Source organism: Anser brachyrhynchus (genome assembly GCF_964034855.1).
Source record: "Anser brachyrhynchus genome assembly, chromosome: 4".
NCBI classification, from domain to species: domain Eukaryota; kingdom Metazoa; phylum Chordata; class Aves; order Anseriformes; family Anatidae; genus Anser; species Anser brachyrhynchus.
Window position 1 is genome coordinate 4,640,589 of NC_137698.1, and position 22,733 is coordinate 4,663,321.

Consider the following 22,733-nt stretch of genomic DNA (forward strand, 5'->3'; position numbering starts at 1 on the left):
AACAACAGAATCCCCATAAATTATCATTTAGTTGGTTTGTTGCATTTAGCTCTTGTAGTCTTTTTTTGGTTTGTTTGATGTTTAATTTCTTACTGAACCTTGAGAGACCTGGTAGGACATATGACATCAACCATAAGCAATCATTTCTTTGTTGTTAGTTACTATTAACACTGCCAGATAGCTATTCAATAATGATAAAAAAAAAAAAAAAGGCAAAGGTACTCAATAAATACTCTAACTGCACTTAAAGGGTCTCCTTTTTGTGTCTGTGTTTACTGAAAAAATTAATAAGATGTGTGGAAAAGCTTGGCATTACTGTGGAGCAGAGATGTAAATACATAAATGAATCATAGTTCAGTTTCTATCAGGGCATGTTTTGTGTTGACTGCTCAGCTCGCTGCTAGATCTTCCCTATTTTTGTCAGACTCCGGGACTACCCAGCCACAATTTTTCATTCTGATCTCTTCCCCTTCCCCTCCTCTTTCTAAATAAATGTCTCAATGCAGACTTTGTTACGGTGGGTCCTGAGGTAGAGAATTTCCCTCTGCTGATATTGAACTCATCTTTCCAATTCCAGCTTCCAAACACCAACATCTATCTAGCTGCTCAATGCTGTATTTACTGCAACCAATGTTAACTGTAATTCCTTTCTCAGTTGTGTCTCCAGCCTAACTCCCTTTACTGCACAGCTTTTAAAAATAAATAATCTTATTGTTTAGCTAGAGGTTGTAAGCATGTTGTTGGCCTGAATTTATTCCTAAAACCAGGTAATACTAACTGATGAGCATGATCAGTGTTTTGGTCACAGGTAACTAAATACAAGTAAGGGAAAATTACACTTTTAGAGGTCGGCACGGCATACTCACACAAATATCATGGCTTATTACATTATATCGCTTGCACAGCATGTCTACTGGAAGTAGTAGTTCAGTACTGTTTGCATGGGATTAGTTTGGAAGTTCGGTACATGGAGATAATCAAACTTTAAAGAACTTTAAAGGAGAGTTACTACAATTTGGTTCGTGTTATCTAAAATAGCCTGGTTTTAAGGCAGGGAAGGTTCATTCACTCTTCATTCAGAATCCTAACAGGTCTCCTGCAATAATATCCAGGAATTTTCCTCCATACATATAAACACACTGATAGCAGCAGGACACTGCACTATTTCCACGTACTAGGAATGTATTTATCAGGGAGTAAAAGTCCATGACTTGTCTGAAAAAAATCAAATGAATAGCTCCACACAGTATCAGGCACAAGTACATCATGGCCCTTATACATGGAAGAAAAAATATTAATAATAAATAAATAAAAGGAAAAAACAGTTTCTGATTTCTGTTTCTGATCACAAGAGTACCAAAAACATGCAACTGGTTTTAGATTGATGGAGGCACATAAAGGTCGAGACACGGTCAGACAGGGCAGGTACAAAACTCTTGTTTTTTGTGGGAGTCTTTGAATGCGATCCCCACCCCTCTGTCTGCTTTATTCTGAATTACTAGGCTGCAATTACACTGGGGATGTTTGGCAATTACATTTTGTTTCAGAAATGGTTCTGTCAAACCAAACACACTTGTTTGAACTGTCAGTTTCAACGTTTTTGACTGGGTTTTGCAAGTCCTGTGTACGTAAGAGAGGAAAACTTAAATACAGAGAGTGACCTTTTCACTCTGCAAGCAGAGGTTTCAAAAAGTTGTGTCTGATCAGAGATTTCAGAAGGTTTCAAAAGTTTTGAAAGCCTTGCAGGTATTTGTAAAACAACCTGGTTTTTTTATGGCTTGTTCCAATGTTGACATGCACCGAGAGGCAGAACAGGACCTGGCACCCCAACTCATCCAGCACGCCACGCTGACTCAGAAGCGTGGCTAAGACTAACCGGACTCTGGCTCACACAGACTAACAGTTGATGGTGTCTTTTGACCAACCTCCTTACTTTGGCTTCTTCTCTTTTCTTGTCAAAAGTAAACCGAGACTTTCTATCTAACCTTCTTAAGTGCTGTTACTCTTTATGCCTACATTATTTATTTCCAACACAATTTCTTAAAGAGGCATAAATCTCGCGCCCACAATCCTTCTTCTTTGGTTGTACCAGACAACAGCATCCAGCACTCTGTCATTGATGCAGTACTAGAGGAGATACACGTGAATCACAGTTGGTACCAAGGGGATTTCACTTGGAATGAACTACGTTCTACTTAGAGCTCTTCTTAAAAGCAAAGAAGAGGGACTGAAAACAGTCCCTCAAAGAGTTGGTTTCTGGCATACTGCAAATAAAAAGTGCAGTAGTTTACCAAAAAGGATGCTCAAATGGGATCAGACTGTGTCAGGCAGAAAGCTTTATCATTTCCATACTCAGTTTTACCTGAATGTAAACTGCCTGATAGAACCTCAGAGACCACAAAATGCTGTTATCCAAAGTGAAGCTCTCCCAAAATGCTCCTGCAGGTTCCAGAGTCTGTCCTGCTGCCAATTTAATTTAAATTCAATGCATTATCTTAATTTAAAAGTATCTCCCAGCCTCAGAGAAGAGTTTGGAGCCAGCTGACCTCCCTCTCAGCATATGTAAGTGATAATGGCAGGTGAACATATACTATACAGTAGCTTCATATTTCTGCCATTAGGATCCATGTCACTTTCTATTTTTGCGAGCTGACTGAGTGTTTACTAGGCTACGCTTCATCCCCCTCTTTTCCCTGTACAGTAACCTTGTAACCCAAGCTGCTGGTGACAGTATTGGGTTTGCGGTTCTCTGACCTTTTGTCCCTCCACTTGAAATTGGCTGGTTTTATCCTGCGATGGCTCCCGATTCAGTTACACTGATAAGCTTTCATGACATGCCTTGTGAACTTCCCAGCTGAAACAGGAAAGGATCATGGCTTACCTCAATTTGAACAGGAGCAATTCGAAGTCAGGTCCCTGTTGGGCTGAGATGGTGCTGGATCTTTCTGAAATCGTCGAGGATGCACATTGGGCCACAAAGGGACTTGCCATTTAAGCCTTCAGGTGACTGACCTATAAGGGACCCAGAGACTTAATTTGCACCTCAAGAGTATAATTCTCATTACAGGCCCTTTCTCCAGTCTTTATTCAGGCAAAATACTTAGTGAACTTGTAAGATACTTTGTCGAGTAAAGACAAAAGGATCAAGCCACTTGTTGAACCCATTACATGTATTTAACAAGAAAAAGCAATTCCTTACCCAAATATGTATCCCTTACCCATACATCGTCCACCCACCCCAAAAAGATTTCCAGAGAAGGAACCACATGGCAAATGGGAAGAATCTGAATGGCTTTGTTGTTCCCATATGGATGGTCTCCATAGGAGCTTTACCTGAGTGCCAACCCCGAGATCAAACGGGAATCAAAGCACTGACTGCCGGTGCTCAGTGGCCTGGTTCATGGAATAAAAGGACTTGGTGCCAGCTGGACTTTTGTTGCCATTTGTTACTAAGGTGCTGGGCTTTTTAATTTATTTCAAATCTCCACACTTTGCTTTCCCTCCACCTCCAAAACACATTCAATTATTCAATGCAACAGAAACCTCAGAAGACATGATCTGCTAAGAAGCAAAACAGACTTATTTTCTTTCAGGTATTTTGATGAGTTGCTAATACTTTTCCCAAGTAACACCGTATACTTTTAACCATTAGACTTCTTTTTTTTTTTTTTTTTATTCAGCCGTTCTTTGAAGAATTATCATAAATCTCCATCCTTTCCATGGACACTTAAAGTACAACCAACTGCTACTTTCTCTACATGCCATAGTCATATTTCACAGCACATCGCTTAGTTATTTTAATGTGGATGCACAGACAGGGGGTTTGTACTCATTCACTGAGAAGATTTGTTTGCTTTGAGAGATTCATGAGAATAACTGCTGACCATTCTTGTACCTCCAGGGACCAAAATATGCTGTCTTTCCCAAATTGCAGCAGAGGAAGCACATTGACAAGACCTTGCTGATTTATGCTAGCCTTCCAGCTGAGCAGCCAGGATTGCTGTAAGAAGTAACAGACCTTTACATTGAATCTTGGTTTGTCTGCCTGACCTGCCAGTTAACTAGCGGTTAACAGTTAATGCATTTCCCAACAGTGTCCTGTGATAAAGTAACGTGCTCGTGGTTTCATAATGCATATTTCACTGCAGGTACCGTCTCCGTCAGTTAAAAGGCTATCTTTCCCTATTCACAACAGGGTTATAAAGCTCCACTGATTTTCATGCTTTAGAAAACAGTAGCTAATATATTGTACAAATCTCAAGCCTTTTACCCACGCATAGAGCTCAAAGTATCACCCTTGATAAGGACTAGAAATGCTGGCCTGGCTCTTACATGTCCGATAAGTGTGCACAAAACAGCTGAGTGAATTAAGAAACCAAGGGCAAAAGGCAAAGATCACACAGGGGATTAACGTAGACAACGATCCTCCCTAAAACATGCTATTTGATAATTTCGTTTTGAAAAGGGAAGATGACTTTGAAGCCCTAGCAGTATTTTCCATAGAGCTGAAAAGCAGGGATGACAGATGTCCCACCAGCTCACTGTCTACTGCCACAGCAAATATAGTTTTCTTGTCACCACCTACAAATCCCAGGATGTGACTGTCTTTCTTTCCTCCCTCCCTCCCATTTATCCCTCTATGTCTAACTCCACATTTCCTCACCCCACCTGCTCTGCCAGAGCTCCCAGCTCATCTGCCTGCTTGTCAGCTTCCCTCGCAAGCACTGCCTCAGAGTCCCTTACGAGCACTAAATGTTTCCTGAGCTCAGCTGCAAAGTCCCTGTCCTCATTTTAAAGGCTCGTTGCTGTCATGCCACTAACTACAAGGAATTGAACATGCCTCATCTTGTTATAATATAAAAGAAGGAAAGAAGGAATTTCTCAGGTAAATCCCAAGATGAATGGTGTTGCTGGGAAAACTCACATTTGGTTAGGATTTCACTCACACACATTGCTGATTTTTATTGGCATCAGAGGGAATCTGCGTAAGGATCTAAATTCTCTTGCCAAGCTCAGAACAGGGTAGGGAGGTAACAACAAGAACAAAGGGAAGCTCATAAGTAAATAATAAAAAAGAAGAAATTTTATATAACACTGACAAAGGTCATTCTGTGAATGGTCACCATTTTTTTGGTATTGGACCTAAATTTTGGATCTTCTGTCTGGGTGAACTTTTCATACAGGGACATTTCATCTGGCCTGCAAAGATTCTCCAGACTCCAGCAATAGTGTCCTTTCCCCATCAGGGCCCTCAAGGCCTAAAGTCACAATTTCCCAAGCTTCCTACACGATTCATACATGCGCTGGCCAGAGCTCCACCTTCCTCCTTCCTTCCACCCAGATTTCCAAAAGGACATTCTCAATCTCACCTGCTTTATTTCACGAGTGAAATACGAAGGCCAGGTCTGCACAGTGCAATAAAGGCTGAGGTGTTACTAAATGCCTTATATTCAGACCTTGAAGCAGCACACCATGACGAACGCCAGCACCTGAGCTAACACCAAGAAAACGTCTTCTCCTGTACAGCACGAAGCGAATGCAGCCGAGAGCAGAACCCCAGCAGTACCCCTGCATAGCCCTGCCCTGTGCCACATGCAGAACCAAATTCGGGTCAGCCCGCAGCTGGCAGCTCTGCACCATGTGAGACATACCTATCATTGCTGCTCCACGGGTCTGAAACACAAGTGCAGGGCTCCATCTCAGCTGCCTAGCTGCACCATGCGAGACATACCTATCGTTGCTGCTCCAGGGGTCCGAAACACGAGTGAGGGGCTCCATCTCAGCTGCCTAACCCCCTCCCGAGAGTCTTTCGTATCTTCCACAGCAGTACAGGATGCACTTCTCTTCAAGCATCACCTCTAGTTATTGACTCTCCTTGCTGAAAAGAACTTTCTTTTTAAGGAGCAGAAGGTAAATACCTCTGCCTCCTCCTGCCCTTCCCCTGGGGTTTTATCATTCTCCGGTCTTCTGTGTTAGTTACAGCAGATAAGACTGATTTAGCCACTCAGCAAAATGTTTTGCTCATGAAGCTACAGTTCTGCTTTTGTCCTATACTGGAAGTGGTGATATCTCTATTGGAGTTAGGGGAAAAACGTGGTCTAGGGTCTGAAATGGCTGACTACGTATTTCACTAATTAGGCTAAGTGCATCTGTCTTCCTGCAGATTTGTAATCCTTTTAGGACCAAATTAACCCTTTGCACCTACAGTATCAACAGGCACACAGACCAATGGTATATACAGATGCTATTCAAAATAACCCCCAGTCTCTGCTATCCCAGTGGTCACTCCTGACTTTTACTTAGGGTGAACTGAAATCACATGAAAGACCTTGGGCCAAGATAGTGCACTTCCCACATCTTTCCTTTCATCAGCAAAGAAGTAGTGCATTATTAATAAGAAAAGTCAAAACCATATATCATCAAAGTCATCAAATAAATGTAGGACAATTATACTTCTTAGACTGTCTGACTTTAAAAGAAGTCTGTGTTCTCAGGATCCAAAACAACGCACAGGCTTAAATACCAAGTCCACCCAGCAGCAATTCCCACCAGGGAACCTTTCCATGGGTCCCTAGAGGGCAAAGTATCTACGAAAATGCAGGGCAATGAGGCTTCAACAGGAAACCAGCAAAGGAGAGACCCTCCCCTCAGACTGCAAGAAGAGTTAAGAATTAAATTGGGCAGATATTTCTCAAAGTGACTACAATGCCAGCAGCTCCCTGAAACGTATCAGAAACAGATCTTTCTGGCACTGACCAAAAAGCTTCGGTTCCACCAGGTAGGCAAGTGCACCTGAAACTTGAGGCTGGAGGGATGGAGGGGAAGCACTCTCTGGCAGAAGAGCTCTCTCACCAGCCTCCCCTTCCCTTCTTTCCCAACACACTGTGAGCTCTTCCAGCCTGGCAGTGCCACATGTGTTTTTGCACAACCAACACAGTGAAAAACAGCGTGGGACTGCTCCACCAAGCATTAACACTGAACAAGCAATGACCACGTATCTTTAATAACAGCAGCTACTAAAAGCACACTCTGTAATTAACAAGGAAATACAAGTCTGAAATGGGAATCACCAAAGGCCACTAGTGTCAGAGGTTATGTGGAGGGCAATGAGCATGGAGCTCCCTTAAAGCTTGTTCCCTACTTGTGCTAGAGCAGATGTGTTACACGAACCCGCTGTGTGCTCCTTAGGACCAAAGGATGGCTCCTTCAGGGCAGACATAGCACAAAGCTGACTATCGCCAGTCCCTTCCAAGCCTCTGCTACAAGGCAGATAAACTTGCATAGGCTAAGAAAGTCTCAGTTACAAAAATGATTTCATAAAATGTTTTCCAGCCACATCACATCATGGACGAGTAGGTAGGAGTTGCAGCAACCTCCACTGAGTTATTCAAAGTGCAGTTCCACTTCTGAAACCAACCAAGAGGCGACTTTCCGGGAGGATATCATTTGTTCTGAACTTATTAGGGCAACTCAGCTACTTACAGATCACCACCTGCATTGCAGAGCACAAATCCTCTACTATACACTACTGTGTGCACCAGGGAGGTCTATAAACACCCACCATACAAGAGGAGAAACTGCAACCCAAATCTCCAAGCATCGGGCAAATCTGCCTTATTTCTGTGTGCCAGGCACAGCTGGGCCACGTACAGTGGGCCAAAACAAAGCCCTAGACTCAGGTACATTCACATCATAAATACACTTGTACCTCAGTCAGGAACAAAGCTTTGCAGCTTGAACACGTGTATCCAAAATTAATCCTTAATAAGTGCCTGCTCTTTGTCAGTCTGAGGTATATTTCTTCTTTAGGGGTCTTTTTTCCTCAGCCAGTGGATCACTGACAATAACTGAACACCCGGCTTCCCTTGCAGTTAAGTGCTAAATCATTAAATCCTCGTAGCTTCGGTGCTTCTGTTGGGACAGGATCTTGGCCTGCTGCCTCGTAGGGCTGCTGTCTGCCTTCCTCCGGGCAGAATTTGCCTCTGCGTGTGGTGTCAGCAGAAAGCACAACGGGAAACAAGACGCTTTGTCCCGCAGCCTCTTCGCCCTGTGTTTGGGTGTTACCACAGCGGCCTGCCCGACCCGCAGCGCGCGGCGGCGGCGGCAAGTCCCTCGCTCACTGAGAAGCCGAACGTGAGGGGACACAGACACAGGGAGAGGTTATCCTGGGACACGTGGCAGGCCGAAAAACACGTTGCGTCAGCACGGGAAGGGATTGGGCAGGAGCGGAGGGTGTGTTGTGGCATGTTCCCAGGCAGAGAAAAGCTCAGAATAAACATGGAGAAAGTCAGCGGCCGGGGGTTTGGATGGAGGCCTTGGAAACGCAGGGAACTGGGCTGCTGTAATGAGGGCACCGGCACTTCCCAGCAGGCAGCAGGACGGGAGGAGGGCGAAAGGAAAGCCAAACAGAGAAAACTCTGGAAGATTTTTTCAAAGACGGCTTTAGAAAGTAATCTGAAACCTCAAGCTGACTGAGATAAACAGCACAGTTGATCGGGAATCTGGTGGTAGGGTTTCCCTTGATAAAATTTAATTAATGCGGAATCTATTATGCATGTTGCTGAAGTGCCGAGGAGTCCTTTACATGGACACCGTGCAGCAGAAACAAAGGCTTCTTGACCCCAAGGAGCACACAAATTATACCTGGGCAAGACACAACACAGAGCTACAGAGGGGTAACACAAGGAGATGGAGGCACCGTCGGCCCGACCTGAGAGTCAGCGCTGGACTTTGGTCCTCTAGTTTTGGAGGCACTACAGAGCTGACCTTCAGGAGGGTGTGCTTTGAAAAGAACAATGATATATTTCAGCAGATGGTTACTGAGCACAAGCAAAGGGCTAACAAGTAGGAATACAAAAAAGGAATTTTTTGGGCTTGTTTGAAAATTGATCAAGAGAGGAAGTTTTTAGCGCTATGGACTAATTGGAGGGAGCTAGGAGTAAGTAGCCATTTCAATAACAAATGAGATGTAAAGGAGGGCGAAGGAGACACCGGGATTGATCTCACAGTGAAACACATCATCTCAAGAACAGAAGAAACAGAACTTGCCAACAAACCAGTAAGCAAGAGGGGAAGTAATACGCTTCAAGTTTCAAAAAAATGTTGCTGCGAAAATGTTTTTATCCTGTTTTTATCCTGCCTTTTAACAAAAGCAGTTTAGAAGTCTTGTTTGTTTGTTTTGTTTTGTTTGTCCTGAAAATATGAAAATATCTAGAATAAAAAATATATACATTGTAAAAACTCTAGTGAATGCTTGATGCTGAATTGAGTGTCCGACATGGTCAGTAGGATGCAAAATTGGCAATTAGATCTAAATTTTATTTCTCTCTCTGCTATTGAGCTGCTACATAGCTTTAAGCCACTCACTTTACTGTTTCAACATCCCACCCACCTAAAAACAGCCATCTGTGTGGCTGACATTAATGCTTCGATATGCTCAGATGCAGGCATCTGTAAAGGGTTTTGAAAGGGGTCTTTTCTACAAGTGCTGCAGCACACTTTCTTCCTCCTGTTTCCATTTTATCTCCCTGTCCCTACTAAGGAGACATCTACAGGATTTATTTGTAATAAAGCTGTCATTTAAATTTCTATTCAAATGAAATGAGAATCTGATTGCCTTAAAATACAGTCAGGTGAAATCCCTGTTAGCTTAAGCAAAGGCACCTATAGATTGCAGTATTTTATGGGTATTTTATGACTGTATCAACATTTTTTCACGTTGCGTTCCAGGTTTCATCACAAGCTTTTCCAAAACCTTGTGGTAGTAAACTCACCATACTTACAACCATACACACAGAAATCTTGGTCAAGTCCACACAGCTTTCTCTACCTCTGCTATCTACCCGTGTTCTGACTTCTGATTTTAATGTATGGATATCAGTCACAATTTCAATATTAACTTGTTTTTATCTTTACAGTTACTGTATTTTAACCATTTAAATAGTCAGTTCCTTATAGCCATTTATTTCATTCCCCACCATCAGACATACAGTGGATTTGGGATCAGAAGACTGAGGCTTTATTCTTTATCTACCTAAAGGCTGTAATTTTGAGTAATTCATTCTACATTATAATACTGCACGTTTTTCCCTTTATGAGCTACGTATAAAGTCAGCATATATGTATATAGATATATGCATATATGTGTATGTGTATATATATATATATATGCACACATGCTGACTTCTTTATTGACCTAGTCAGTATAAAGTGGTTTGAAATCTTTGGCTGTACGGTGCAACAGAAGTGCAAATTTTTATCGTATTCAATCCCGAAGTTTGGACTGTAAAAATGAATTTAAGCGAAAGAAATCTACAGAAAAGGCTTCCACATATACTTTAGCAATAAGAAAAAAATGGTTCTAAATGTACTCACCTCTGTAACATTTCATATTCACGTACAAAGCAGCATGTACTTTCAGTAGTGTACTTCTAAAACCAGACTTTCCTTCCCAGAGTGAATAGCATTGCAGGGACTGCCATCCAGTGGTGAACCAGAGCCTGAACAGATAATTGAAACTGCAGATACGTAAAAGGTGTCAAGACTGAAAAAGCTTAAGAGTAGTAGCTAATAAGGATGCTGGAGCTACTAACGGTAGCAAGAACTTTGTAGTCAGCTTCAGAAATTATTTACAATGTTTAAGTAAAAGACATTTGTTTTCAAAGGCAGTTGCACAAAGGAAATACTTTGTATTGACCATCCAAATTAGTAAAACGAGGCTTGTTCAGTCACAGCCTAATACAGAAGCTGCAGTTAAATGCTACTTGTGAATACAGCTGAAATATTGTAAGTTTTGTAATATTGTAAGTAAGATTTCCCTTTTTGCACTTGTCTGCCTCCATTGACTTCAGTGATGTATACCTTCGGTTTAACCAGCTGTTAGATGAAACAAGAAAATAATTAAAGTCACCGTGTGTTTCTGCTGCCTGTTAGAACGTCAGAGGAAAAGAACTTCTTGATACAGCTAAAACTATTCCTGCTTAGGTTAGGAAACCAAATGGTGATTTATTTTTAATTTTGTTTAAAATTGTTTAATTAAATTTGTTAATCATTTTGTTAAGTGGCAGTGGTTTTAAGCATCGTGCATCTTCTGTACCCACAAAAAAAAAAGGTCTGATGGAACATTCCCTTTCCCTGTTTTTATGAGCTCTCATATTTATTGCCTTGTCTACTGTGTGTATGAATCTTGGTCCTTGTGACAGATTTTCCTTGGTCCGTTCCACTGTGTACAGACCATATGTTGTCTACACTCATAAAACACTCAGTAATGGCAAATGTATATAAAAAAAGGCAAAAGGCTAAGAAACCCAAGAACTTTCAGGTTATCCCTACAGAGGTGTTTTTAAATCCAGCCACAGGAAACAATCGCCTCCTTTTCTCAGAGTTGTGACGAAACTTTGGCAGGGTTCTCAGATGTATTTGGCACTTGAATTCTATTGATTTAAACAAAAATTATGTACCTGAATTCCATGAGGACCTTGGCTTGTCTGCTGTTGATGTAGATTTTGGATACAGGAGTGCCTTCGTCGGCTCCCTAGTGTAGTGCTTGGGGGATGTAGTAGGATTTTTATTGTTTTCAGGGTGAGTCATGCTCGCAGCAGCACAACAGATGGTGTGGAGTGTAGAACAATAAAGACAAAGACATGAGACAGCTAAAAGAAAACTAGAACAGCCAAAGGAACAGCCAGAGGATGAGAGAGGCTGAAAGGATGAGAGAAGCCAGGAGGTTGAGCTTTGCCACGGAGGGCAGGGGCTAACGAAGTGTGGAGTCACTGCAGGGTGAAGTAGCTCAGACAGTGGTCAGCAGGGAAAATTAGAGGACTTGCAGTCAGAGTAGAAGGAACAGAAGAAGGAAAGCCCAGAGTAGCACAGCCGATGGATAGCCAAGCGGTTGGTGGAAGTAAGTGATGGATTTCAGTGTGATAAAAGAGAAAAGTACTAGATGAGGAGGAATGAGGAAATGGAAGAGCAGAGGAGACTGATAAATAATATCCCTTAAAGGCAGAAATACCGCAGCAGTTAGAAAGAGAGCAATCAAAACCAGCAGTGGTGCCCTGAAACTTGGAAGACTACAATGACAGGAAGAAAAAAAAAAAATGGAAAGAAAAAAAAAAAGAAGACAGCAGCTACTGAAAGACAATAGCATAAATCCCCAGAAATAAAAGCTCAGGCCAGGAGTAGGCCAGCAAAAGGGGCTGAAACACAGTGGTTCTGGGCTGGTGTAATGGCTAACGGTAGCAGGGACGGACAGATACACTGGGGTAAAACGTGAAATAGGATAAATTCCACCCACCAGTGAAGCAAGGCTCCTGAAAGGAGGGATCTGGAGAAAACAGTGCAATTGAAAAGTTTATTGGCTCCAGCTCAGAGCAGACAGATGCGCTGAGAAGCAGCAAAACACCTCTTAGAAATATCACAGATGCCCCCTATCAACTAATGGTCCTGTTCTAGTAGGGTAGCTACCCTGACAGCCATTTAGTGTAAGAGCAGCATAATTTTGGTGGCAGACTAACATGGGCATCAAGCAGGAAAGGAAAAGGCGTTAAACAATTGTCCGTACATTTTTATTTTCCTTACACCAGCAACTAATTCATTTAATTCTGGCCTGGCAGTAGGCAGTTAATGAAACTGCTTTCTGCTGCCATGTCTAGGTCACAAAGCTACTCACTTTTTTTCAGACTGAGAGGCCAGCGGGATTCTGCCTTATGAATGCCCTGCAGGGATGTATTCAAAGGACAGATTTAGTCATTTATAAAGACCTTTCCATAATTGTTTTTAAAGACAGCGTCAGCGTTTGGAAGGTCAGAGGTTTTGTTCTCACCTAGGGAATAATAAAAATGGGTAGCTGCTGGAAGACACCTCAAAAAAATCATTCACCCCCAAGGCATGGTCAGCCTTATCTGCAAATTTTGGCAGGCACTTGTCTAGCCTGTTCTCAAAGCGTCACACAGCAGAAATACCGACACCGCCCTAGCCAATCTAGTCAAGGAGTCAACTATTTTATCCTCAAAATATTTTCCTAATAGTAACCCAACTCCTCCTTGCTGTTATTTAAGCCTCAACTACTACTGACAAGCAGAACAAATGACTCCTTTCCGTTCCACGCTAACTTTCATGCCTTGTATACTTTGTAGTTAAAACTTCCGTGTGTTTCTCAGCAGGATGTGGTATGGCTCCCCAAAAGCAGATGCTCCTGTTCAGCTCGTGGTCCACGAGAACCCAAGGACCCACTCTGAGGAATCCTGCATTTCGTCAGTTATTCTGCTGGTGCAGCTTTACTACCTTGCACCTGTTCCCAGAAAGAATAAACCAGCCTACTTTTTTTTAGGGAGCTCTTTCTCATTTGTCAGGATCACTGCAAATCCTTACTCCGCCCTTCAGCAGTCTCTAAGTTTTATGATTTGTGCTGATTTAGTAAGTACTCCCTATTCTGTCCAGGTCACTGGGTGTTGAATGCAACTAACCAAAGGACAGACCTCAAAAAAAAAATCTCTCTTTCCACTCTGACAAAAGGATACCAACTAATCAGTGAACACTCTCTGAAAACGTTTTTTGCATCCAGCTTACAGTTGTTTCAGCTAGGCCAAGTTTCCATGACATGCAAGAAAGCATCAAAAGCTACAGCCTCAGAAACATCTGCTTTTCTTCTATCCACAGTGCCCCTAACTCTCATGTGTGGCTTATTCTTCATATGACTTATTCTCTAAAAATCCAAGTTGGCTACTAATCTTTTTGCCATTTTCTTCCAGGTGCTTAAGATACACCCCTCACCCCCCAAAGCTTTTTCTTCAGACTGAAGTTAGGTTTATTATGCTGCATCCCTCACACCCTCCGTCCACATGTAAAGACAGATGATGACTATAGAGAACATATTAGCTATCATCCAGGAGCTGTCAGGAATAGTTAAAAGTTATGAAATTGTTTCAATCTGTTTCCTAAATAACACAGAAATAAGTTTAACATTCAAGTTTTACCCTAGAATATGCCAGCCAGCCTGAATCCTTTCGAAATTTTTTCTTTCCCGATTTGCAGCCGAGCACATACAATTACCATCCCCAACAAAGGCATCCTAGTCCCCACCTCAACATTGAGCTTTGTAATGAAAACTGATACAAAAAGAGGAGGAAATTACAAATGTTGCTCTTTTTGCATGCATAAGTCAGCAGACAATACCAGATTAACCTGATTTCCTTACAGCTAAATACTATCTCTTGCAGCCTGCAGGTGCGACAGCCTAAGAGCTTTGACATTTACAGAACCCACATGGGATAGTTATGTGATGAAGTGAAACTTCATCTCACACCCAAAGAACATCAGGAATTAAGCTGGTATCGTTAAACTGGAGCTCGGCAAGCTGCTTTATAGATTCAAGATACCAGATATCAGGATGCAGCGCCTCGCATCCATACCACCAGTTAAAACAGGGCGCAAGTCAGGCGTGCTTGCCTCCCATTACAGTGCCACAGCTGTTGCTCTAAAATGGGCTTATGGTCTCAGCACAGCTCTTAGCAGGTGGGTATCCATGTCAAACCACAACAAAAAAACACAGCACAATCAGTTGTCGCTGGAGAAACCGAATCGTGTAGAAACTCTAATGATTCTAGTAGCCGCTTCTCACGAAACGCCGCCCTTGAAGAAGAGTTTGATGCATTATTTGTGCATTTTCCTGTCACTGAAATCCAGATTTTGAGTCTCCAGTCAGTATAGCTGAAATGCCTCAGTGTGACTGTAAAGGGTTATAAAATGGCCCTCTTCTGAGATTCTTACAGTTGTTCCACTTCAGTTCTCGTAATGGTTTCAACCCTCTTTAAGCATGTTCTGGAAGAAAAACATACTAAAGCAACTGTAAAACCGAGAAGCAGCAACTAGAAATTGTAATAGGAGGCCAGACGTATTGCTGCAACTCTTTTTATGAAGGAACTGTCACACCAAAGGCAAAATACAATCATATTCACAAGTGGGTGATATCAAGTCATGCTTTCACAGCCATTGCAATGCCGCAGGAAAAAAGTTTCTAGTGTATACAGCATTTCCAAGCATGTCAGAAAATTGAGATTTGCTGTCTTCCTTATACCCACATTTACTGCCTTTACTGGGAGCAGCAGCAGCAATTTACAATCGTCTCAGTTGCTAAGACTGTAACTTTTAAGTAACCTAATACCTAGTGCTTCCTAATTAGTATATTAAGAAAACATGCATATGAAATATGCAACTGGAACTAGACATGGGTGTATTATAGTAACCTTATTAAGCACTATTTTCTAAACAAGTGTCCAGCTTTGTAAGAAGGTAACTGAGGCACCTTCAGCCGCCTAAGCCAGATTCCATTAAACACAACAGATTCAGAATTAGAATGCTGCAAATTAAAATATTCCACATTAGTCTAATAAAGATGTCAGTTTTATTTCAGACATCACTGTGTACTACTTCATACTGGTAACTAAACTTGACCTGTAAAAGTATTTTAGGTTTTAATTAACAATTATACATTTTTTTAAAATTCGTATCTGGACTTATCCAAATGCCACACAGCTTTACCAGCAGAGGTATTTATCTTACCAGCAGAGGTATTTATCAGCATCTCCTCAAAACAGATGAAATGTCACCCTGCTGACAAAAATCGTTTCAGTGGCACAGGTCTTCCAAACATGCTACTGTTACGCGATCTGCAGGAGTCTGGAAAATGTACTGGGGGAAAAAAAGGAAGCCAGAACGTCTGGCCTTTTTTATTTAGATGATTTTTTTGGCTTAACTCAATTAAGTACAAGATCACTTAAATTATTTAGAGTTCACATGTTAACTTTCAGAAGCTACACAGGTTATATATATTCTTCTTAACTGTATTGACCAGGCGTCAGCACTCCAAGATTACACTGAACCTTCTGGAAGAGCCGTGGATTCGGTATTTTCTCCAACAAGAGAGCCAGAAAATCAAGACCTCAGTCTGACTTTTCTGTTACATTTGGACATAAGCCAAACTTCTGTTTTTAATCACGGAGAGAGACGTTCCTATAAGCTCTGCTTTACCTTTATCACAGTGCTTCAACTTCAATTTCCCACCCCCCAGACAAGCTCAGTTCACTCTGGATGAGAGCACGAAACACAGAGGGATATCACTAAACTTTTCTTTCTGTCTTTGACGCAGGAGATGCCACCTGCTGTTGCCTGTAGAGAACAGCAGACACTCACTCTTTATCTGTTACTGGGACTCCCATCACACACGGTATGGCACAGCCGTACCACCCTGTTCAGTTGACGTGACACTGCCAGGTAGAAGTTTTTCCATGGGTGACCATTAAGCTCCCAACCAACATCAAAAACGAACCAAACTTCAGTCAAGCATTCTGAAGCTTTCCTGCCTAGCGCGTTCCTACCTTCTGTGTGGTGGTGGTGTATCTTCTGCTCTGCATTCTGCTTCCTGCTTTCCTCGGTACCTCTGCTCTGGCAGAGGACCATAGCAGATCTCCCTGCGATCGGCTCTGGGGCAGACGCGTGGTGCAGTGGAGCGGTGGAATCGAGGCGGGCAGGGCTTTTTCTCCAGCATCAAGGCCACTCGAGGCAGCTGAGGGAGCCGCCAGGGCCTGGCAGCCCTCGTGAGGGAGCTGACGAGATGTGGACAGAGCCAGCAGTGCCCCCTCCCCGGCCGTACAAAGGCAGCCCCTGGGGAGCACGAGCGACCAGGCCACGCAGTCAGGGCCTGGTGCAGCAGTTTGCAGGGGCAGGGCACCCTCGCATTTCATACACCACAGATATTCATCTGTGTCATTAAAACTACTGCTTAAGAGTATGCTCATTTAGAATCAGCTGCAAACCTGGAGGCTGACGTTGAACAGCAGTGGGACACGTACTGAGCCGGAAGGCGCTCAGTAGAGTTATACTGCGACCTGCCTTTCTGTTTTGACTTTCCTTAGATACATTAAAATTGACATAGGTACCCCATTATTTACTCACGTAATATCAGTACTCACCCTTGAAAGTAAGCACCTGTCTCACCAAAACCAGAATGACCACAGGATAACCACTTTGAAAAGACAGGCAATATTGCAGTTATGAGCCTAACATAACAGCTTAATATACCTTAAATTTTAAAGAAAAAGATGTAAAATGAACAAACGCAGAAGTCACATTGAATGTAAGAATGAGGGACTGGAAGTGACATATCCTGAAGACAGATGATTAACAACTAGCTCTTTGACTAGTATATGAACAGTAATACTTACACACAATTAAGGGAATAAAAATAAAAAAAAAACCTCACTGACAATTATTATACAGACAAAAATAGTGCTTCAAACACATGTGGCTTGCCAACAAGACATTTATGGAGATTTAGAAGGATCTTTTCCACCTTCAGAACACAATACATTTTAATGAAGTACAATGGTAACATTCCATCTTTTAAATGAAGACCAAAAAAAAGTTGGAGCCTTGTCTCTCAAACAAAAAAGCAACAGCTCGCTCGATTACTGATAACAGCATATCATTTAGATACAGTACAAGTTCACAGAAAATATGAGGTCTCTTGTCCCTGATACTAAAAAAAATCACTACCCAACAGTGAAAAACTAAGCAGAAATGATGTGCTCATTGTATAGTATGGCATCTCAAAACATGTATGCAGAATAGGCCATGCATACTCAAGAAAAAGCTTCAGAAAATGCATGAAATTCAAACAATTTTGTAGAAAATAACTTTTATTTGGCTCTTTTCGTACATTTTTTCAAAAACAAATGCACATTCATACAGTTTGCCTCTCCCGGTGCACATACGGATTTGCTCATATAGAGCCATTAATAACAAGGCAAAAGGTGTCTCTGAAATCATTTCAGACACATTAATTCGGACTGTAAAGTATCCAAACTTATTTACTTTCTAATTATAACTTGGAAAGAAATGTTTCAGGTGTTTCTTCTCCAATTCACACATATAATCCTCCCGCACAGGGAAGAGGGGACAGACCTTGCAATAACGAACTGTCAAACCAATGGCTAATTCTCATTTCAGGGTAAATGAAGACAGGTTCTCTATTTCACGCCAAGTCAGATTAAAAAAAAATATATAGGTAACTTTCTCTTTTCAAAAGCTCTAGAACAGCAATGATAAAACGCTGTTTTAAAACTATAAATCAGCCATTGGTAATAAAAGTTTGTTTGCAGAGAGAGCACACTTTCCCCACTTGCTTCTCACGTTTAGGTCTCTTTCCTGTTGATAGTGACAATGGAATTTGTTTCTTGCTGCTTCTTAAACACTTCATGAAGAGGATTAAATTCAGCTTGGGCTTTCACACGTTGCAAGAGGTACTAACCCATCAAGTAGCCCCTGCAGAATAAAATTAAATTAGGAAAAAAGTTAGCAAACACAGGCAGGACCTCCTCAAAAAGCAAGAGACTTACAGTCTTAAAACAAAAACCTCAGTGCCAAAACACTCTTCACATCAAAGCTATTTAAAACCCATTTAAATCGCATATTTAAATCCCATTCAGGTACAAACAGGCTTAACTACACTCTCCTTCCTCAGCTGATTTTCTTCAATGAACACTGAAAATGGACTAACTTGCTCTCAATCCAACTTCAGCACTTATTTAGAATTTTTGAAGCCCAGCTTGCACCTTATGAAAGCTTCTTTCTTTGTACCCTTTACGCAAACTACCAGCGTCAAGATATTCCGTATCTGACATTCTCTGGCTCTGAACACAACTCTGGTCTCTTTTTCTTTTCAACTCCCCTGAAGCCTTGTTTCTTTAAAGAATTTAAGAAAGAGAACTGTTAAGACATACATGTACAATGAAACGAGAAAACGAATAGCAAGTCCCCATCGAGCTGCCTACTGCCAGGGAATCCCCGGTGCATTATGAAACAACATTTCTACTGCACTGCAAAGGTTAAACAAACATTTGAGAAAGGAGCAATGACTGACATAACTAAGTCAACACCCCAAAGAGCTACTCCAGAAATTAACTGTCGGTACCTCCAAACTGCTGGCTTCAGCTATTCTAAATGAAACAGATGGAGCAAGAAAGAAAAAACAAAAATTGAAAATCCCGTGTTTTGTTATAACACGGCCTCAAAGCTGTGTTATTTTTCCTACTTTTTGTCTGTGAGTTAGGTGTATTGAAACGTCACACACATTGTATGCTTCAATGTTACGTTGAGTCTTCCAGCGACGACAAAATAAAAGACATCATCTTTACTTTAGGACAGCTTTGGATGTTTCTAAACGCCCATTACTCCTGGCATCGGTTCTTCTAGTTATGACCTTTGCCATATATTGCTGGTATAAATGATTCATTTGTCTTCCTTGAAGTTCCTTGATATATCCTTTTTCTCCAAAGCCCTGCCTTGTAATTACTTTTACCTATCCAGCACGTATTCAGCCTACCCTAAAATTTATTACGACTCAGACTCACTAATCGTATTGTCTGACTTAGCAAATCTGTCATCTTTCTGAACCACAGCACAATCTCAGAGCAGTCAGCTCCAAAAGTTTCCCCACCTCATTCAAGACAGCTTGTTCCACAAAAGCACTGAAGAAAAGTAACTTACAGCCAAGCTAGAGACGTTCAGCATACCAGGTTTTGTTTTCTGCTACTCTTAAATTTAATATAGGCACACGTAAACCATAAAAAGGAAGAAAAGCAGAAAGAGTTTTAAGTCACTTACGGTAATTTCATCCTCATGAAAACTCTGGCCATGAAGAAGCTCAAAAGCACACTGACAAATCCAATGAAGAGCAGGAGAAACCTATTCAGCTTGGGGATATTTGGTGCATTGGATCGATCCAGAATTATGAATCCTAAGCCACCCATGGTGAAGAGGAAGCTAGATGCAAGCCCTTCCATAATATATTGTCCATTTACTCTACAAGACCAACAAACAAGGGGGGTGGGGGAGGAAAGGGAGGAAGAAAGAGTTAGAGGTTATTCAAAGAAAACTATTTACGTTTCAAAATTCAGCTACTCAACCTTCTTTAGCTGTACAAATGCACAAAATGATTAAGTTTGATGGCTGACCTTCCAAATTTACTTTATGTTAGGAATTTATGTTATGCAATTACATTAAAGCTTTAAATTGTAATTTATCTCCTGGACTGACTGCAAGGTGAACAGACAAGCATACTAGTGGTTTTATATGCAACAGGTTATATTAATGGATACAACACAAACTCATCAGTTTTCAGAAAGATCTACCCCAAAAGTAGCAGCAGTTTTCACAGACGACTCAAAGCATGGAACCGTGACCCTGGGGCCACTGGGTTTTCCAAGTCTTATTTCTACCCTGACGTTGAGGCAGCAGCACCCAAATTCTCATCCCGGTACAAATCCCACTCCAAGCACTGTGTCACCTCATGAAGCACCTCAGCAGGTTCCAGCACACAGCAGAAATGTTTCTTGCCTGCAGCACGTTTCGCTCCTCACTCACTGGGCCTGCACACAGATTGTGGGGACCGGCCTGAAAGCGCCTCGGCTCTCTGTCAGTCCTCACAGCTGGGTTCCCTTCTTACAGAGCTCAGGCAGAGAGGGGAAGCCGAGCAGCTGAAAAAATACTGCACCTGGATGAGGAGCCTTCTGCGTGTAACACTCACTGAGCCTTTTTCTATCACTGCCATCAGCAGTACTGGCAGCTTTTTAACAGTGGTACGACTGAAACTGCAATGTATGCTAAAACGGAAATGAAGATAATCATTATTGCCTCAAATCCTGAAAACAACCAATTCCATCTTCTTTCACGCTGCTGTCACAGAATTGCACTGAAGTGCCATCCAGCTCCCCGCAGCAGTGATCCACGCACCCTGCAGCAGCCCCACCCTGCCTGAGTCACACACCGCGTCCAGTCCAAGTCAAAGCTTATACGCGAGGCATGCATAAATTTATACATGGGGTACCCACGTTCTGAGGACTTACAGAACGTTTTTGGTATTTTACAAGAAAAAAATCCACATGCCATTGTTTCCACGTACAGACACAAAAGCAGATCAAACAAAAGTTACAACTATAGATTTAATACTTGTCAGAGCAATTCTTGACTAAGCAGTCTCCAGCTTATTTTCAGCAGCAGATGCAAACAGACCCAGGGAAGACACCATTGTGTATTTGTAACTATTTTCCCCACCCTCAGCTACAGGAGTCCCAATTACACTAGAAGCTGAAAGGCCAGACCTTAAATTCTCCCAAACATTACTTACGTTGCTATGAAATATCCTATGAAATGCGGCCAAATACGTCTGCACCCATTACAAACCTCAACTTTTAACAGCGAAGGGATTGAAATAAAGGAAAGCGCTGCCAGATCAAAGCTTGTTTCTTACCAAAGCGTTCACTCCCAAAGGCTTTGGGAGGACTTAGTTATCTGCTTCCATTAATTCCAGGCACTTTTATTTTTTAATTTGGAGACCGAGGGCAGTTTCGGGGTGGATCCTGCAGTCCCCAGGCGGTTCCTGGGGGCTCGGAGCGGGCTGACCCAGCTGCGTGCGCCCCGTCTGCTCCCCAGGAGGGGTGCAGAGCCCTGCCCTCCTCCTACCTGTAGGCCAGGAAGGCCACCGGCCTCTGGTGCCCGTGCTCGTCCGTCATCGACCCCACGCTGGGAGGCTCCACGATCACGTCATAGATGATCCCTGCGAGGCAACAAGGCACGGAATTGGGTTCGAATCGTACAAAACGGGGGAGAACTGGCGAAACACCACAAGGACGCTTATAGCTGGGGCGAAGCGCCCCAGGAACGGGCGTAACTCGGGGAAAAGCCTGAGGAGCGGCTACAGGCGGGGCGAGCTGCCAGGAAAGGGGGGTTTCACGGGGGTTTAGGGGGGTTTACGGGGCTGGCAGCGGGGCGCTTTCCCCTTTTGTCGGCGGCGTCCCACCTCCGGTGATGAGGAAGTAGGAGACCACCACCAGCGCGTACACCGTCATGGCCGAGGGCATGTGCACCCAGCCCGGCCGCTTCAGCTTGATGTTGGGGCACTCGAGCACGGCGAAGGGCAGCCGGAACAGCGCCTCCATGCCGGCGGGCGGCGGGCACCAAATGGCGGCGCGGCGCGGAGCGGAGCGGAGCGGGGCTGGCGGCCGGGCGGAACCGGGCGCGCGGCTGCGTCCTGGCAGGGCAACAACAAAGAGAGGTGAATTAAAAAAAATAAATAAATTAATCACATCTAAACCTTAAAGCGAAATCACCGCAGGGTTTACGCAAAATAATTAAAAATAATAATGGGGTTTTTTTCCTCCAGTCGGAAGCACAACGCTCCTCAGGGTGCAGCCGCGCGTTTTACACGCCTGCCAGGGCCTACCAGCGTCGACGTGTCGGTGCCGGGTAACGGAGGGGGCGCTCGGGGAGGCGGGGCTACAGGAGGCCACGCCCCCCGGGCGGGTGCGGGTGAATGGGAGGCCACGCCCCCGGGGCGGTGGGCGGGGCCGGCGCAGGGGAGGATGAATGAACCTGCCCCGGGTGCTCGGCACCCAGCGGGCAGCGCCGGGGGCTCCCCTTCTCCTCCCGCCGGGGGCAGTGCGGGAATACACAGCCGGCAAAAAGCCTGAGGGTCGCTTTTTGCGGGGAGAACTCCCAGGATTGGGGCCAAGGACACCGCGCCTACAGGTCAGGGTTATCCCTGGGGTGACGAAGCATTCCCGGGTAGCTACGGCCACGTTTAAACAGCACGGAGCAGAGGAAACAAAACCATTTCCACCTTCCACAGCTGCTCCTGACACGACATCAGTGACAGCGCAACAGATCCAAAATAACTCTGT

General features: G+C 43.2%; 1 protein-coding gene and 1 long non-coding RNA gene across 3 annotated transcripts in view; both read right to left on the reverse strand.

Moving 5' to 3' along the window:
- The window catches only part of LOC308195171, a 30,725-nt gene extending 20,360 nt beyond the window's left edge, over positions 1-10,365 (reverse strand). The window contains exons 1-2 of one of the 2 annotated variants that reach the window (XR_013951306.1): positions 7,709-10,365; positions 2,882-3,012 (exon numbers count right to left, since the gene is read on the reverse strand). This is a non-coding gene — a long non-coding RNA (uncharacterized lncRNA). Of the gene's footprint in view, positions 1-2,881; positions 3,714-7,708 lie in introns of those variants that run through there. The other variant, XR_013951307.1, reaches the window with a different exon arrangement.
- A 7,310-nt stretch (positions 10,366-17,675) lies between these two features.
- On the reverse strand, positions 17,676-22,080 carry OSTC (oligosaccharyltransferase complex non-catalytic subunit). Its single transcript, XM_080592154.1, has 4 exons — positions 21,854-22,080; positions 21,517-21,610; positions 19,660-19,857; positions 17,676-18,318 (listed from the first exon to the last, which is right to left on the reverse strand). Exons 1-4 carry the CDS (start codon positions 21,990-21,992, stop codon positions 18,300-18,302), a joined length of 450 nt encoding a protein of 149 aa, XP_080448280.1. The 5' UTR covers positions 21,993-22,080; the 3' UTR covers positions 17,676-18,299.
- Between the last annotated feature and the right edge of the window lie 653 nt (positions 22,081-22,733).